Source organism: Eschrichtius robustus, chromosome 8 (assembly GCF_028021215.1).
Source record: "Eschrichtius robustus isolate mEscRob2 chromosome 8, mEscRob2.pri, whole genome shotgun sequence".
NCBI lineage: Eukaryota > Metazoa > Chordata > Mammalia > Artiodactyla > Eschrichtiidae > Eschrichtius > Eschrichtius robustus.
Window position 1 is genome coordinate 115,693,891 of NC_090831.1, and position 19,917 is coordinate 115,713,807.

At 36.2% G+C, this 19,917-nt stretch overlaps 1 protein-coding gene across 10 annotated transcripts in view; it reads left to right on the forward strand.

Moving 5' to 3' along the window:
• The window catches only part of LUC7L2 (LUC7 like 2, pre-mRNA splicing factor), a 56,654-nt gene that overhangs the window by 23,733 nt on the left and 13,004 nt on the right, over nt 1-19,917 (forward strand). For all 10 annotated transcript variants that reach the window (XM_068549547.1, XM_068549548.1, XM_068549554.1 and 7 more), the window contains 3 exons: nt 8,585-8,683; nt 11,763-11,873; nt 15,670-15,813. In XM_068549547.1, the coding sequence (XP_068405648.1) occupies nt 8,585-8,683; nt 11,763-11,873; nt 15,670-15,813 (354 nt within the window). The remainder of the gene's footprint in view (nt 1-8,584; nt 8,684-11,762; nt 11,874-15,669; nt 15,814-19,917) is intronic.

The following is a 19,917-nucleotide window of genomic DNA, read 5'->3' on the forward strand; positions in this document are numbered from 1 at the left end:
GTGGTTCCCTATTATATATATGGTCAAAAGTCTAAAATCTTTAGTAGGTCTCTCTCTCCCTTGAATGAATAAATCAGTTTGGTCCTCTGTTTTGACCAGACTGATTTATTCAGTGTTGTCTCACTACTTTCCTTGCCCAGCATGCTGATTTTTGCCTATCTCCATTTCTCTGCCTGGAATAACCTTTCTGTACAAATTTAAATCCTGCCTGGCTTACTACACACAATTGCTCTGAACCCCAGTGTAGCACCTGCCCTCCATACTACCGAGTGTGCACTTGTTTTGTCTTATTTATATATGTTCTTTCTCTCCTCAATTAGAATAGTCTTTGTGGGGCAAGGCCATTTGTTTTAATTTTATGTAGCTATCTTTGCGTATCTAGGATTAGAAACGGGTAAGAAGGTATTTCCTACTATATTCTTCAAAAAAACATACATTAAGAAAAGGTAGAAGAAGAGCTTTATTTTTCTTTATCCACTCAGGAAAAAGTGAACTTGGAGGAAGAACATTCAAGTGAGAATGGGCAGTTAAGAAGTTGGGAAGTAGTAGAAAAGCAGGAACTACTTTGTGCATGCACAGTGTGCCCCATTCCTCTTCACCCACCACTCATGTTTGACTTGTTAGTTTTGAGTGACAGGATTGGAATTAGGAAAGAAAAACCTTAATTTTTGTTTTAAGACAATAGTGGCATAACTGAAACTCATATCCAGGTTTTGTTATTTCAAGGCTTCTTCCATAGTATACTAGGCTTTCTCTTGTTCTTGAGCTGGGTCTTTTTTTTTTATATAAATAAATATATTTATTTATGTTTGGCTGCGTTGGGTCTTCGTTGCTGCACGTGGGCTTTCTCTAGTTGCAGCGAGCGGGGGCTACTCTTCCTTGCGGTGCGTGGGCTTCTCATCGTGGTGGCTTCTCTTGTTGCGGAGCACGGGCTCTAGGCACGCGGGCTTCAGTAGTTGTGGCGTGCGGGCTTCAGTAGTTGTGGCTCGCGGGCTCTAGAGCGCAGGCTCAGTAGTTGTGGTGCACGGGCTTAGTTGCTCTGCGGTATGTGGGATCTTCCCGGACCAGGGCTCAAACCTGTGTCCGCTGCACTGGCAGGCGGATTCTTAACCACTGCACCACCAGGCAAGCTTCTTGAGCTGGGTCTTGAAGCAGGGACTGACCATGGATAGAAGAGAGATTTTATAAATGTGAGGAGGAAGAAAGTGAAGATGTAAGAAGTGAAAGTCAAAGTGTAGATGATTTGTTTTTTTTTGAAAATAGCTTTGGCATTGGAACAGTATATGGAATGGTTCAAATGCTAGGCTAGGGGTTTGTATTTCCTGTGCTCTCTGTCCTGCTGTCATGGTTTTGTTTCACTTTTTCTCCAGCTGGTATATGTATATATTCCTTTTAGTACTTTACCAATATTGTTGTCTATTCTTATATATTCCTTGCTGTCTGACAAGGATGTTAGTCCAACCAGTAGTGTGGTGTTAATGCTTCTAAAACAGATTTTATCATGTCATATTTCTTTCCAAGTAGTCGAGCATTCTTGCATTCTTCTCTTCGTCCAGAGTAAGTTCTGCACGTGTTGATTCACATTCAAAATCTTCCAAAATCTAGTCAGTCTGTAATTTGATCCATATAGCAGTCCTGAAGTACTTGAGAAAAGAGAAGTCCTGAGAGATTAAGTGAATTTCTCAGAGTTAAATGAATAATGAGAGGTAAAGGGATATTTTCTGAGTTGGTCAGTGCCTACTCTGTCTTACTTTGTTTATTATTTTGGCAATATAATCTTCGAGTATAAGAGAAGAAAGCATAAAACATGAATATTTCCCATTATTCATCATCCCCCACCTTCCCAGGACTAAACCCTGTTAACAATTCAATGTACATCTTCCACTGTCCTTTCTATACATTTACAAGTGTGTGTGCATTCATGTGTGTCTGTGTTTTAACAAATGGAATCTTTGAATTTTTCTCACCTGTCTTCGAGAAGCTTGCATATTAGTGGTCTACATTTTTTAAATGCCAATGTACTATTTCACAACATGGCCATTCCCTAAATTACTTACCCAGTGACTGTTAATATGTTAATTGGTTTTGGTTTGGTGTGCAGTATGGCAATGAAATCCTTGTATGTACATCTTTATTTACATTTGCTGCTGTTGCTTTAGTTTAATGTCTTGTTTTTTTCTTTTTTTCTTTTTTTTCAATGAGAATATAAATTCCTTGATAGCACGAATTTATATTCTCATACCTTTTTGTAATTCCCTTTAGGATCTAGCTCACGGAACTGAGCAAATGTACTAACATATAACAAAGCAAAAATATTTGCAGATACTTGGAGCTGTCACTGTGTCATGTTTCTATCACTGATATATTCATTAACATATTCACTGCCATTAGCTAAGTTAACCCTTTGATTGGCACTACCATAATACTTTGTTGATTTTGATGTTCAATTTCCACATGCTTGTGTTCCTTAAATTTTTTTCTCCAAAATTGAAGTGGCTTCATTGATTTTTCTGCTTATAAGAATAACATATGCTCATTACATTTAATTCAACCACTGTCAAAAAATTCAAACAAAATCTTCAACCTCATAGCAATGTCTGTATCGGAAGTTACAAAAATGGCATTTTATTATATGTCTTTCTTTGCCATCTTCTTTTTTCTCCACTTAGTATCAAGAACATTGTTTCTAATGGCTATATAATCTATTATATGGCTATTCCATAATTCATTTAATCACACCCCTTTCGCTAGGCTCTTAAAATGTTTCTAATTTTAAAAATCAAAAACACCATTTGTTAAACTTTATTGTTCGTTTATCTTTGTGTACTTACTTGTTTCCTCAAGTTCTTAGAAGTTGAATTCCGTAGTCAAATTGTCAAGTTTATTTAATGGTTAGGTCATGGGTTGTGCAAACCTGATCTTCTGTGTAGGAGGGAAAAATAAGAGAAATAAACCATTTTCCTCATGATGCTTAGGGTCCATTTGAGGAGATAACAGTCACCTTCGGAACTTCAAAAGAACAGTTAAAAAGTGCTTAACAGAGTCAACTTTATTAAGTAGTAAAACATAATATAAAATGTTGGGAGGTTATAAGAGAATTCTGTTATCAGAATTAGGTATAGTTATTTGGTCAAAGCTTCATGGAGGAAATGGATTTAGGATGGAAAGGACAAAATGCAGAACTGAATTTATCCAATTAAAAATAAGCATTTTCCCAATAATCTAAGAATTTAGATGTCCATTAATTGAAATACCAAGAATAAATTTGCAGAAAGAATTTGAAGTAAATTACTTGTTAAATTTAAAAATTTAAAACTCTTCCTGTGGCTTTCATCATAAATAGTTACTTTAAGTTAAAATAAATAACCAAACATTTTATTTTGTTCAGTTTGAAGCTCACCTATTTCAAAAGAGAAGCAGTAGCAGCAGGAAGTATCTGTGCACTTAGTGTTCAAAGCACTATTGCATTATCAGTGATGAAGTCAGGTTTGATTTGGCTTTTGAGAATTGGTCCATGCTTAGTCATGGTGTGCTTCTATCATGGTTCCGTCTGGTGGCTTTTTAATTAGATGACTAGGGTCATGGAGAGCGTTAACATCGGCATACTTTCTTTCCCTCCACTCACTTTCGCAGTGGCAGGTAATTGTTGAGTTTATTTTGGCTTGTTTTTTATTTTAAATACTCTTCACGTGCATGACATGATGCCAGAATAAGTGGTTAGTAATGATGTTATGGACAGAGGAAAATAGATGACTATTATCTAGAATTCTGAAAATTTGCCTTGCTACACCTACTGTTCTGCTGGGTCCCTGAAGAAATACGCACTGAGGCTATTGCGGGGGGCGGGGCGGGGGGAGTGTCTTCATTATAACTAGGCTCTTCGAGCTCCTACAGCTTTGGCCCCCAAATCTACTTTGGTGAGCTAGGTAAGACTAAAGCTGCAGAGGCTTATAGCCTAGCACAGTGAAAAGCCCAAGTAAGTTTTCCTCCTAGAGGAGAGGAGCACATAGGAAAAAACAGAGAAGAATAGCTCGAAACACTTTAGAAGGAAAGCAGTTCCAAGAAAGAAGATAATCCAAGGAGAGGCTAAGAAGACCTTCCCCTCCAGAGCTCAGACCAGTTTTGTCCTGGGGTGCATCTTGACCACCCTTGCTCGTTAAGTCCAGGGCCCCCTGTGCCAGTGTTCTTCTCTGCTCTCTTTTCCTAGTTTGGTTCATTCAACAAATATTAAATATTTATTTAAGCATTCTTGTGTACCTGTATACAGGCCCAGGTACGTAGTGGATAAAATAGAAAAAAATCCTTATCCTTTTGGAGCTCATATTTTCCCTTCTGTAAATCCTCCCCCAAGGCATATATTACCCCCAGCTCTACTCCTGTCATCAAAATTCCAACTCTGCTACAGGGATATAATTGGGTATTTTTTGGTGTTCATTTTGTTCTTGACCCATGTAGTTGCTTTTCTTCTTTTGGTTGGTTGTGTGATGTAAATTTAAAGATAGACTGGGGGAAAGCCTGGAGTTCCTGCCAAAGGATGGTATGGGTGGACAACAGAGATGTTTAGGTTAAACACAGTGAGGCAGTTTATAAGTTTTTGAAAACAGATTGGAAATATAGTTACGGAGAGGATAAAAATAAGGGAGATTACTGAAGGAAAGGCAGTAGACTGCTGCTTTGAATATCTGCTGTGTGCAGAGCTTTTTTAGATGTTACGGGGGATGAATGTCAACTAAAAATATTAAAAGATAAGTTAGTACTGAAATAATTGGAACTAGCATAATAAAGTGGAAGGGGTGTTAGACTAGAAATCTGCTAACCAGATTTCCTAATGAGTACCCTGAAGAAGTCAGTCTTTCTGGGCTTCAGTTCCTTTGTCTGTGGAATGGGAATAAAACTGGATCAGTGAGTGGTTCACAACACTGTATGTTAAAAACTTCTGGGAGGCTTTTACAATTCAGTTTTTGGAGGGTTGGGCTTGGGCCTGTTTTCAGAAGCTTCCACTGATATTATTTAAAAGCTCCCCGGGTCCAAGTTGAGAACTGCTGCACAGGATCAAAGACATTTCCAATTATGACGTCTTAACATTTTATGAAATAAGCATAGCATGAACAACTGTAGCTGTGGAAATATATGCAAATAGGATTGTTGGAATGATTAATGTTAAGATATTATTAAGAAATCAACAGGCTGGTGTAACAAAGGGGGTAACACCATTCTTTTTGCCATTAACTTCTTTCATTCGTGTCTTATTTTCCTGCATGTTTTTTTATAAAGAGTGTTAAATGTTTTTCTACAGTTTTTTCTTAATAAATGTTGCCTAATAAGCAGCTTTGAATTTCCACATATCTATAGAAAGTTTCAGTTGCTGTTTCTTATCACCGGAAAACTCGTTAGTTTGTTAATCCAGGGACTAATGAATGAGAGTGAGCAATGGGGCCTGGAAAATCTCAGCGTCCTCAGCTACACTGACACTTCAGACCATTAGTGGGTTGAGGACTTTTATAATGGTGGTGAATATTCCTTATTATTTCCCAAAGGATAACTTTGAGGACATTGTCTGTTTATATTTTCCCATTCATTCCTTTACATAATTAAGAACTGAGGTAATATAGTTTTATTGAGAAACTTTTTTTTAAAGATAGTCATAAGATCTCAGAGTTGGAGGAAAGAATAAAAGTAATCTGATGGTTGAATTCTTTATTCACAACCCTAGAGAAATGGTTGTCTAAACTGTATTCGAACCTCTCAGTTATCTGGCAACTCAACTAACTCCCAAGAAAGCTTATTCCATCTTTGGAAAGCTCTGATTATTAGAAAGTTATTTTCTTATGTTGAGAGGACTAAAGTCTAACTCTCTGGAGTCCCTTGGGACCATAATACAGTGTTTCTGCTTCATATTGAAAAGTTCTTCAGTTGACTTTTCACATCTTAATTCTTCTCCAGCTAATTACATCCGTTCTCTGGCTGTTTTGTATAGCTTTGTTTTGAGACACTTTATCTTGTTTATTCATATCACTTTTGACATGTGTTAGCACACAACAGTGTGTGTTTTGGAGGAGAGGGGTTTGCTTTTAAAACCAGCCTTCAATAAGAGATTTCTCACTTTGCTCATAGTGTAGTCTATAAGTTAGTTTTGTATCACGTAAATTGATCTCAGTCGTGCCACACTGTAACCCTTACTTTTGACTAGTAAGTTTTTCAATTTGTCAGATTTTTTTGCTCATAACCTAGTTATTTGTAAATTTGACTTCTTGGATGCAACTGTAGGACTTCATATTTATTTCTTCGTACTAAATTTTACCTGGTATATCAATATTTTTGAATCTTAATCCAGTGAATTCACCATCCTTTTTAGCTTGGGATATTGTACAGAATTGATAATCATACCCTTTGTTATACACATGTCCAGGTGGTTGGCAACCATGTCAGATAGGCAAAGTCATTTTTAGATAGTATATACAAAGCTAAGGCCCAGACCTGTGTGCTGTAGGCCTGTTCCCTGCTACTAGAAACTTCCCTCTGAGTAACGCTGGCATATATTTTCTTTTTTAAAATTTTATTTATTTATTTATTTTTGGCTGTGTTGGGTCTTCATTTTTGTGCGAGGACTTTCTCTAGGTGCGGCAAGTGGAGGCCACTCTTCATCGCGGTGCGCGGGCCTCTCACTTTCGTGGCCTCTCTTGTTGCGGAGCACAGGCTCCAGACGCGCAGGCTCAGTAGTTGTGGCTCACGGGCCCAGCCACTCCGCGGCATGTGGGATCTTCCCAGACCAGGGCTCGAACCCGTGTCCCCTGCATTGGCAGGCAGACTCTCAACCACTGTGCCACCAGGGAAGCCCTGGCATATATTTTCTTAAACATCTGCTTTCTAAATCTGTAAAACTGGAACACTCTTTTCTTGGCTTCTCCTAAGGTTAGTGTGCTTCATCTCACTTTTTAGATCCAGTTTAAATGTATCCTCTTCGGAAAGGGCTTCTCTGGCTACCTCATCCCAAGTAGCCTCTCACAGTAATGGGAGCATTACTATTTTATTAGATCACTTAACTTTGTTCAGTGATACAAGTATGGTTTATTATTTGCTTCTCCTCTTCTAGAATGTCAGCTCCATGAGGTTGGAGACTGTATCTTTTGTCACTTGGTGCTATGTCCCTAGCACCTGGCATAGTGCTTGGCACAAGTTAGGTACTCAGCTGTCGGTTGAAGGATGACTTTACTGCTGCAATGCTTTGTTGTAGTTTTACTTTGTGCATAATTTGTGTAACAAAAACAAAAGGAATATTTACTATACCTTTTTGAATTATTGTATTCACTTTCACCAACTTTCCAGAGATTCTGTGACATTCCAGTGATGGGATAGCATACCTCCAGTTGGAAAATCTCTGCTTTGCTCTGATCACCTTTAATCACATCTGTAATTATCTTTACATCTAGCCCATTTTTTCCTGTTCAGTATGCTTCCAAAAGGATTTCATGAAAGATCTTATCAGTTGCCCAGGTACATGTAAAAATGGACAGAATTTTAGAAATTTTTGTCTCAGATATGAGAAAAGCCTTTAATTGGGAAAATAATATCTAATTGGAATTTCAAGTAGAAGGATCCTAGTAGATTCCTTATTGAAATAAATATCTACTTGGTATTTATTTTATTTCCCTGACATATGCTTATCAAAGTGGGGCTAGATACTTATTCTTTGTGAAGTTATATTGGGTTTTAATAAATTATCTCTTTACTAGTTCACCTGGAGTCTTGTCTGGAATCCATATCAAGATTACCAGTCTATTGTTTGAGGACTCCATCTTTATTTGAAAATTAGAATGTTATTCAAAGAATATTGACTATAATTCAGCAGTTTGATTTACTCGTTCTTCTGATTTTATTTTATTTTATTTATTTATTTTTGGCTGTGTTGGGTCTTCGTTGCTGTGCGCAGGCTTTCTCTAGTTGCTGCGAGCGGGGGCTGCTCTTCGTTGTGGTGCGTGGGCTTCTCATTGCGGTGGCTTCTCTAGTTGTGGAGCATGGGCTCTAGGTGCGGAGGCTTCAGTAGTTGTGGCCCACGGGCTCAGTAGTTGTGGCTTGCGGGTTCTAGAGCACAAGGTCAGTAGTTGTAGCACATGGGCTTATTAGTTGCTCCGAGGCATGTGGGATCTTCACGGACCAGGGGTCGAACCCGTGGTCCCCTGCATTGGCAGGCAGATTCTTAACCACTGCACCACCAGGGAAGCCCTGGTTTGATTTTAAATTAACTTTGATGTCTTTTCTGTGTTAAAGGGCCAAGTGAAATATGTTTTGAGATAAAAGCTAGAAGCTCTTCTCAGATTCTGACAGGCTTTTTTCCTTGTCCATTTGTTCTTAAGTACACAAGCGATCACGGTTCCCATCTGTTGGTAGACAGAATTCATGCAGGTTTTTTCATGTAGGCACCAAGTTTTATACCTGTCTGTGAAATTTTGTAATTTGAAAGTCCATAAATAAACATCTGTATGACTTAATCATTATTCTGAAGAGAATTGTGGTTGTTAATGAATTTTTGAAAAAATACATTTTCTGTTTTAATAATATGTGTGTTTTTTCTCCCCCCACCCAGAGAATGGATCTTGGAGAATGTCTGAAAGTCCATGACCTGGCTTTAAGAGCAGATTATGAAATTGCATCCAAAGAACAAGATTTTTTCTTTGAACTCGATGTATGTCATTTTGCTTCAACAATTAGATTATCTTTTGTAGTAAAATATTTTGAATATGGATTCATATCTCTTAATGGGAAAAGGCTCTTAGCAAATTATCTTTTTTGTGATTATATGAAGGGTAGTACTAAATTAAGTAAGATTATGTCCTTTCTTGACTAACAATATTTTTTAAAAATAGGTGAAACTGGGTATTTTAAGAAAATGTGTGAAAGTTGTGCACGTCATATATTCTTTTGATAATTAAGCATATTCTTCCCAATTAAGGTAGTTGTGATTAAGGAAATACCATCTTAAGCAAATGTAAACAACTAATTTCTAGTGTATATAAAGCCCTTTAATTACTGAATTTTTACATTAGTATTTATTTTTGTATTTGTAAATATATATGTAGAGAGAGGGAGGATATTAAGGACAATGTTGTTTTTTATGTAAAACTAATAGAAGAAATATTAGAGGAAATAGAAGGTACAATTTAGGTATCTAAAGGGCTCAAACTCTTGACTTTATTTTTTTTTTTATACAAACAGAATAATTGGGACTTTTTTTTTTTTTATAGAAAACGTACCAATCAGCATTACATAAAACATACTGATGACCATAAACCTTATATGTTTTATCAGTGAGGTAGTAGATGTTTCATTTGGTTTGGGAGATAAAGTAGTAAATAGGCCCCCCAATCTACTTTTTTGAACTTCCAAGAATTTCTCCTAACGGAAATGAAGTCACCTATGTAAACATAATTTAATATGGGGCTGGAGCAGTCAGGGAAACACCATAAAGTGATTGTGTTATGATTTAATATACACTGGGCATAAAATACAGCAGAAATTCACCACCATGTAGATGTAGGGGTATGGTGTTTTCAATCTTTTTCTATTATGGTATGATAATACATTGTTTTTACATATCAAGTATCTACAGATTAAATTTCTAGAAATAGAATAACTGAGTCAAAGTCCAGTTTTGCCTGGTTGCCCTCCATGAGAATTATCAATTTATACTCCCACCAGTATGTATGAAATTGTCTATTTCCCATAGGCCACATAGTGTGCTGTCAAGATTTCTATGTAGCTTTGATACATGAAATGTGAAATATAGTGTAATTTTAATTTGCATTTCTCTTATGAGTGAGTTTGAAAAAATTTTATAGATTTAAGATCTGTTTTTATTTCCTTTTCATTGAACTGTCAGTGTACATTTTTCAGGGGGTGGGTGCTATTTGCTAATCTTGGATGTTAGTATTTTTCTAATTGATTTGCACTGACTCTTTACAGATAATAAAAATTAGTCCCTTTTCTCAGATAATACATTGTATTTTTTTCCTATTTCTTTTTTGGTAGTTGTGAGTCTTGCAAAATGTTTGTATAGTTGTCCAATTTATTAATCTTTCAAAAATCTATTAGATTAATTCAAAAGGCCTTCCCTATCCTGATATGATGAGAATTCTCTCTCATGATTTCTTCTGGAATTTTTATGGCTTTGTTTTATATATTTAAATCTGTGATCCAACTTAAATTTATTCTGTTATAAGGAATTGAGGTATAGATCTCTCTTTTTCCAGATAGCTACTTAGTTGACCCAGCACTATTTATGGATTAGTTCATCTTTTTTTAAAGATAAAATTTAAACTAAAAGAATTAAATAGCTGTTTCTTTCTCATCACAGATAAAAGGTTTTATTTTGCATATTCATGAAATTCATGGGTTAATCAGCCATTTTTAGAATTTGGTATGTGTTGAATAAATTTATATTTTTAAACATTTGTGTTTTGAATTAGCTGTATTTCTCTACAGTAAGATATGAAAGTCCAAATCGGTTGGTTTGGGAATCTTTAAAGTTTACTTTTAAATGAATTATTATTTAATTATAGATATATTAATATATGCCTGATAAGTGTCTTTTATATAAATATTGACCTGGATTTTTGCAATGCAGGCACCGCTAAAATTCTCAGTGGTTTATTCTTTGAGAAAAGGGCCGGTTTTCCTGATTGTAACATTTTCATTGTGAAAAATTTGAAAAGCACATGAAAACAGATTATTAAAAATTATCCATATATTCAGAAATAATTACTGTTAACATTTAATGTATGCTCTTCCATTTTTTCTATGCTACTTTATTTTACAAAAATGGGATCTTGCTGCATTTAACGTTTTGTAACTTTTTATTTACAAATAAGTCATGACCATTTTCTTATATCCTTAATGTGTTCTACTAACACCTTTTTTAAATGGCTGAGGATTAAATTTACCAAGTGTTACCTGGATAATATTTAGGGTATTTACAACTTTTCACCATTAAAAATAACACTGTGAAGAACATCTTTGAATATTAATTCCTCCGTATACCTCTGATTACTTTCTTTTTTTTTTTAGCCTTTCCCAGAAGCTCCCAGCAGACTTTTTTTCTTTTAAGAATTCTCTGCAAGGGACTTTTTATTTATTTATTTTTGGCTGTGTTGGGTCTTCGTTTCTGTGCGAGGGCTTTTTCTCTAGTTGCGGTGAGCGGGGGCCACTCTTCATCACGGTGCGCGGGCCTCTCACTGTTGCGGCCTCTCCCGTTGCGGGGCACAGGCTCCAGACGCGCAGGCTCAGCAGTTGTGGCTCACGGGCCTAGTTGCTCCGCGGCATGTGGGATCTTCCCAGACCAGGGCTCGAACCCGTGTCCCCTGCATTGGCAGGCAGATTCTCAACCACTGCGCCACCAGGGAAGCCCTGATTGCTTTCTTAAAATAGATTTCTAGAAGTAAAATTACTAAGTCAGGGGTCATTTTTAAAGCTTTTGATAACGATTACCATGGTGCCTTTTTATAAAGGCTGTGCTAGTTTGTACTTCCTTCAGCAGAGTATGAGAGTGGCAGTTTCCTTATAGCCTTACCTTTCCTGGGAATTATTTATGTCTATTCTTTGTTAATTTGATAGATGATGAGTAGTGTTGTCAGTTTGTAACTGAACCCAGTTTTGTTATTTTTTTATTCCCATGGTAGCGTCTTAAAAAAGTGTAATTTGTGAGTAAAGATATTTATGAATAAGGTTGATTTTTCTTGCAGTAATTGTCTTTTAATTAAACTTTGTAGGCTATGGATCATCTGCAGTCATTCATTGCAGATTGTGATCGAAGAACAGAAGTGGCTAAGAAAAGATTAGCAGAAACTCAGGAAGAGATTAGTGCTGAAGTTGCAGCAAAGGTAAGATTTTCAATCATTTCATTAATACAAAGTATAGTTTTACCTCACTACTTTTGTTTTAACTTTATTTTGAAATAATTACATTCATAGGAGATTGCAAAGACATGTATAGGGAATTTTACGTACTCTTCCTTTAGCCTCCCCTAGGTTAACATCTTGCACAGCTACAGTACAGTATCATAAGCCAATAAATTGGTATTGGGCCAATCCTTACATTTAATTCAGATTTCACCAGTTAGGCTTATGTGTGTATAGCTCTATGCAGTTTCATCACGTGTTACTTGGGTAACTACCACCATAATTAAGTTACTTAACTGTGTAGCATCACCACATACTCCCTTGTGTTACCCCTTTATAGCCACACCCATTCCCCACTAGCCCCTGGCCACCACTAATCTATTTTCCTTCTCTATAATTATGTAATATCATTGAATATTATGTAAGTGGAATCATGCAGTATGTATCCTTTTGAGATTGGCTTTTTTCACTCAACACAACTTCCTTCCTTTTCATACAAGTTGTTCATCAGTAGTTCATTCCTTTTTATTTTTGAATATTCCATAGTATGTATATACCACAGGTTAACCATTCACATATTAAAGGACATTTGGGAAGGACATTTTGGTTATTGGCTAATACCAATAAAGCTGCAATAAATCTTTACGTACAGATTTTTGTGTGGACATACGTTTTCATTTCTCTGGGATAAATGCCCAAGGATACAGTTATTGGATCATTTAGTAAATATATTTTTAGTTTTGAAAGCAAGTGCCAAACTTTTTTCTAGAGTGGCTGTACCATTTTACATTCCTGCCAGCAGTGTGTTAGTGATCCAGTTTCTCCACATCCATGCCAGCATTTGATGGTGTCACTATGTTTCTTTCTTTCTTTTTTTTTTTTTTTTGGCCGTGCGGTGTGGCATGTGGGATTTTAGTTCCCCGACCAGGGATCAAACCCGTGCCCCCTGCATTGGGAGTGTGGAGTCTTAACCACTGGACCGCCAGAAAAGTGCCACTGTGTTTCATTTTAATCATTCTGAAAGGTGTGTGGTGATATCTCACTGCAGTTTCAGTTTGCATTTCCCTAATGACTCACGATGCTGAACATTTTTTTCACGTGCTTATTTGCCAATTGTATAACCTCTTTTGTATAACCTCTTCAGTGAAATGTTTGTGTATGTCTTATGCCCATTTTCCAAATGGATTGCTCATTTTTTTAATGTTGAGTGTTGAGTATTCTTCAGATGTTTTACTCTACTCACTACCTTTTAAAAATGTTTTGTTGAATACTTATATGCAAAAAGTAAATAGAAAAGTACAGTGAACCCCAGTGGATTCAAAGCCATCAGTCTTGTGCTATTGTTTCATTATTTTAAAAGCAAATTCTAAAAAAAAAATAAATAAATAAAAGCAAATTCTAGACGTCATATCATTTCACCTCTTAAACATAACTACAAAATTACATCCATAAAGGGAACAATTTTTTAATATTATCCAATATCCAGAATGTGTTCATTTTTCCTGTGTAGAGTTGGTTTGTTGAATCAGAATTCAAAGTCCACATATTGACTTTTGTTGGTTTGACTTACTACTTTATAGTATTTTGTACCATTCAGTATAGTCTGGCACATTTTATGAAAACGCAGAATGGAGACAAAGTTACTCAATAGAGTTTAGGTGACATGATTAAATATAGTGCTCATATATGTGTGTACAAAGGGAAATGGCTTCCTTTGTTTGAGGAGAGGGTTACTTTTAACCAGCTTTTTCTGGAAAGTTCCCTTAAGATGGGGACTGTAAAGATGGGCATCCTAAAGTACAAGGAATCTCATTTCTCATGGTTGAAAGAGATCCACAGGTGTTGGCTAGACCCCAGCTGTATTGATTTATACAGTATTGTATTGGTTATCTGTCACCACAAAAATGCTGTTTAACAGACTACCTCAAAACTTAAAACATTAAATATTTATGTAGCCCATGAGTCTATAATCAGTGACTTAGGCTGAACTTGACTGGGCAGTCATTCCTGTTTCAGCTGGGCTCACTCACATGTCTTCCAGTCGGCTGGAGGCTGCTGAACTATGGCCTAGAAGGCTAGCCTGGCCATGTTCTCATGGTGGTAGCAGAGGTGCAGAAGTATCAAGCCCAGTCATACAAGCACTTTTTAAGCCTTCCCTTATGTCATATTTGCTACCGTCCTGTTAACCAAAGCCAGTTACATGGCCAGGTTCAGAGTCAGCGTATGATGGTACTCAGTTACGTAGCAAAGGGCACAGATGCCGGAAGGGTGAAGAGTTTTGGTCATTAATGCAATCATTCTGTGGCAGGTGTTTAAAGAAAATATCATTTTGTTAAAAGTGGTAGGATAATGATAACAGAGTTGGGGATTTCTTTGAGGGACAAATATATTGGATTGAGGTAAATTTAAGAAGTAAAGATTACTGGCACACTACTTTGTTGGGACTGGATGTCCATTTCAAATCAAAACGTTCTTTGCGGGACCTGCCTGGTGGTCCAGTGGTTAAGAATCCTTCTTCCAATGCAGGGGACACGGGTTTGATCCCTGGTGAGGGAACTAAGATCCCACATGCCACGGGGCAACTAAGCCCACGTGCTGCAGTGACTGAGCCCGCACGCCACAACTAAGACCCAGTGCAGCCAAAAGCGAAAACAAAAACTTCTTTACTAATATTATTGGCCACACAGGCTGAGTACTTATTTTGTAGCCAAAGTAAAGACTGTGTTTATGTTGTCATGTGCCGTTAAAACAATAAGAATGAACTAGCTTCCCACGATGATGGTGGTGGTGAGGAGGAGGCATATCAAAACCCAAGGCAAGAATTAATCCTAATGGAAAGACATGGACTAAGAGAGAAGGGTGCCATGCTTGTATACTGAATATCAGTAATGTGCTGCATGCATGTACAGGCACATTTTCTCGTTTCTCACAACTTTGTGAGATTATCCGTACTTCTCAGATGAGGAAGTAGATTCAGGTTGCGTAATATGGCCAAAATTGCATGGCTGGTAATTGGTTTGGCAATTGGACTCTAAAGCCATATCTTTGCTTTAAAGAATATCCTCCAGTTCGTTTCTTTTACTCATGTTTGAGTGTATGCTATTTCCTGGGCATTGGAAATACAAAAATGGTATACAGATATCTTTAAAGTGGTGTGATATATATAAAAGTAATGGTCATAGAAGATACAAAGATGGCACAAAGGAGGGTATGGCCCTCTCTGCTTAAGTGTCTTAAGTGAGGGCAAGGTGTGGTGATTGATTGTTCGTCAGTGCTTCACATAATAGACTCTTGAGTTGAATCTTACTGAATAGATAGACATACACTAGGCAGGTAAGGGAGGTAATGGATGACATCGCAGGAAGAGGGAGCAGTACGTGCCAAGTCACAGAGGAAGAAAACAACAGGGTAAGTTTGGGAAACTAAATATAAGTGTAGATTTGTTGTGAAGTTGGAAAACAGAAAGAGATAGTTTGGAAAGGTACAGAGAGCCAAATTGTGGACGAAAATGTATCTTATACTTGGAATGCACTGCCAAAGCGGAGGTTGAGAAGTAATAGTTACATTGAGATCAATTGTATCCCTGAATTCACTGAAGTAAAGGCAGGCAGGCTCAAAACATCTTGATGTCCCACTAGTTCATTTATGATATGCTCAGAAAGCATTAGTTATACTCATATTGCCTTAGATAACTTAGGTCTTTTCTGAGCATTTATGCAATATTTTGAACTTTGGTACATTCTGCTTTTTATTCATGATCTTTTCTGATTCTCTCCAGGCAGAACGTGTTCATGAGTTAAATGAAGAAATCGGTAAATTGTTGGCTAAGGTGGAACAGCTAGGAGCTGAAGGAAATGTGGAGGAATCCCAGAAAGTAATGGATGAAGTAGAGAAAGCACGGGCAAAGAAAAGAGAAGCAGAGGTAACTAAATTCTTTATGGTAGTTTATAGAGCCTTAGTATCTGTACTTCCTAAAGAACATATATTTGACTAGAAATTATTGAAAAATTATTACTATTAAAGGAAATTTAAACCAGTTTAAAAATATTTAACTAGTTTGTATCATACTAATGGGTTGTATATCAAAATTAGTGGTTGTTTTGGAATTTAGAGTCATTGATCTGTTGAAATTTATAACTAGTAAATGAAATTAACTAAACTAGCTAGTCATACACAACAGTCTCACACACAATCCACACACATGCTGTCTTCATATACATGGTCACTATGATACCCTACCTCCTACTCCATGGCGCATGCAACTATAGTATTCTCCCTTCTTACTTAGTACAGTCTGCTAACACATTGGGAGCCTCCTCTCATTCTTCCTCCACAGCACAGATCAAAATCTGATATCCTGCAGACAAAGTTCTATGTTGTTTGGCCCCCCTGATATTTTTTAGAAAATCGAATGCCTTTGAATGAAAGTGTACTCTCCCCTTTACCATAGTCTCCGTTGTTCCTAACTGTATCACACCTGGGTTTAATTTGTTCTTATTATCTAGCCTTTTAAGGCAGAAGCTTAGATAATTGGTTTATTTTTTATTTTTTAATTTTATTGAAGTATAGTTTATTTACAATGTTGTGTTAATTTCTGCTCTGTAGCAGAGTGACTCAGTTATACATATATATTCTTTTCCATTCTGTTTTATCACAGGATATTGAATATAGTTCCCTGTGCTATACAGTAGGACCTTGTTGTTTATGCATCCTATATATACTAGTTTGCACCTGCTAATCCCAAGCTCCCAATCCTCCCTCCCCACACCCCTTAGATCATTGATTTTAGACCATTTAATACTGTAAGTTTTCTTCTAAGCACGATGGTAGCTTAGAAGGTATGAAACAGATTTTCATATGTTGTGTTTTTATTTTCATTCATTTCTTAAGTATTTGCTAATATTGCTTTGTGATTTCTTTTTTGACTTGTGGGTTTTGAAGGCATGTGTTTAGTTTTTACATATTTGGGTTTGTCTTTTTTTTTCAGATTTTTTTCTGTTAATGATTTTAATTCAATTCTGTTGTGGTCAGAGAACATATGTGTGATTTCAGTTTTCTTAAATATGTCAACACTTGTTTTGTGGCCCTGCATATGGTCTGTACTTGAAAAGAATGATATTCTGCCTTGTTAAATGGAGTGTTCTATAAATGTCAATTGAGTCAAGATAGTTAATAGATTTTTTCAAGTCTTCTATATCCTATTGAGTTTTCTGCCTATGAGAGGAGTGTTGAAGTCTCTATAGTTGTGGATTTGTTTATTTATGCTTTTCATTTTGTCAGTTTTTGTTCTATTTTGAAGCTCTGTTATTAGGCTAATAGACATTTAGGAGTGTTGTATCTTTTGATTATTTTAACCCTTTATTATTTTGACATGTCATTCTCTGTCCCTGTTAATGTCCCTTGTTTTGAAATCTCCTTTATCTTACGTTAATAAAAGACTCTGCAGCTTTCTTCATAAGTTGAAGTTGTGTACTATAAACCCTAGAGAAACCACTGGAGGGGAAAAAAGAGTTATAACTAATAGTAGCAATAAAACGGAATCCTAAAAAAATAACTTAATCCAAAAGAAAGGCAGGAGAAAAGGAATAAACAACAGATTGGACATATAGAAAATAAATAGTGGGATGGTAGACTTAAACCCAGTGTACCAATAATTACATTAAATGGTAAATGGTCTCAACAATCCAATTAAAAAGCAGAGATTGTGAGACTAGCTTTAAAACAAAACAAAACAGCAACAAAAAAACCCCACAAGACTTAGCTATATACTAGCTACAAGAAACACACTCTAAATACAAAGACACAGATTAAAGGTTCTAGGCTGGGAAAAGATATACCAAGTAGCCATTCTAGATAGTTTTAATGTCTTAATATTAGGATTTCTTTAAATGTAGTTAATATCAATCCAGAAAATAAATACTATGAATTTTAAAATACACAAAGTATTTTATAGCTAGCTTATTTCCCCAGAAGGCTCTTGGGTAATGAAGCCAGCAATCATTATTACTTTCCTTCCATATGTTGCAGTATTCATAAAACTTCATATACGTACACTTGGTGACTTACTAGTATTGCCCAGTAGCTCAATATTGTTAGCCTGTTATGTACTATCAGTTGATTTTTACTTAGAACAGTGCATTAAAATGTTTACTTGCCTATTATAGATTGTGTTCAACTGTACGTAATAGGAAACTTAACTTACAATGACTGAACCAAAGAAGGGTTTTGTTTTTCTCATTTAATAAATACTTGAGGTTAGGAAGCCTGGGGCTGGTACAGTAGCTCCATGATGCCATCTAGCATACAGGCTACTTCTAGCTTTAAGTTCAGCCATCCTTACTATGTGGATTCATCTTTATGCTTATCAGTTTGTGGTAGCACTATGGCCACTAAGCCTAAAGCCTTTCCTCTATGCGTAAGTAGAAAGAGGAGGAATAACAAGGCACAAAAGTTGAGTTGACTCGTCTTGTGTGTTGTGCTTTCAGTTTTCCTTTTTAAAATTTTTTTATTTTGAAATATTTTAAGAAAAGTTAAAACATCGTGTGAAGAATTCCCCTACGTCCTTCACCCAGACTCTTCAACATTTTACCACATTTGCTTTATCATTTTCTTCCTACATGAGTGTGTGTGTGTGTGTGTTTGTGTGTGTATTTTAACTGTTTGACAATAAGTTATAAATATGCTGCCTCTTTATCCCTAGATACTTCAATGTGTATTTCTTAAAAACAAGGATATTTTATTATATAACCACAGTACAATTATCTGAATTAAGACGTAACATTGATACAGTACTATTAATTAATCTGAAGCGTTTGTTCAGTTTTTACCAGTTGTCCCAATAATGTTCGTTTTCAGAAAAGAAAAATTTTTTTGTTTAAGATCCAGTCCAGGATCACGTATTGCATTTAGTTGTTATGTTTCTCTAGTCTAATATAATCTGGTACCTCAGTCTTTGTCTTACATGATCTTGACAGTTTTGAAAAGTATAGGCTAGTTATTCTGTAAAATGTCCTTCACTTTGGATTTGTCCAATATTTCTTTCTCATTAGATTTTTGAGAGGAATACCACTGAAATAATGTTACAGCCTTATCAAAAGGCATGTGTTAGTGGTTTGTTCATTTCTGGTGATGTTACCTATTTTTCCACTGTGAAGTTACTGTGTTTCCCTTTTGTAATTAATAAGTGTCTTGGTATTGACATTGTAAGTATTCTGTTTTCCATTGCTTCTTGATCCACAGGTTATAGCAGCTGTTGATGATTTTCGTCTGACTCTGTTGACTCCTTTTTAAAGAATTTTCCTGTAGATTCTGTCCAGCAGTGTCCACTTACATCTCCTTAGCAAAAGCTACATGGAAGCTTGGAAATGTAATGTTTTTAGCTGGCCATGCTGCTGCTTCAAACAAAAATCAGAATTCTGTTAATAAGGAAAAAGAGTAGAGTGGATACGCAAATCCACTAATATTTATTACTTCATTAATGAACTTAATATAAATAAAATGATTTGAGTACAAGACATCTTAATCTCCGTAAGACACCTTTCATCTTTGTCTTTAGAGCTACTCTGTTTGATGGGAAGTCTTATCATTTGTACGCCCTGTCTGCATTTACATAGGGGGGAAAATGATATGTGGGCAAGAAGGCAGTGGAAGGAAGCTGTAATAGTACGGAAGACATGCATTCCTTTTCCCCAAGCATGGGCGACTGCTTCTTCCTTGATCCTTCACTGATGTATACTTTTGGGGTTGCTACATCTCACTTTTAACGAAAATTATAGAAAACAGAACATTGAGAAAACCTTTTAAGAAAGTTGTATCATGTTATTGTTATGGTATTTCTTGACAAAAGAGGCTCTGATCTTTCATTTCCAGTGGAGAAGTCCCGAGGACAGAGGATCGGGGTACTGGGGAGTCTATAATATTCGTGACAAAATAGTCATGCTTTTGTGTGTTCATTAGAAACATTTTTGGTATAAACATAGTGTATTTTGTGTAATTGTATGATTTTAATGTGGTTTATATGAACATT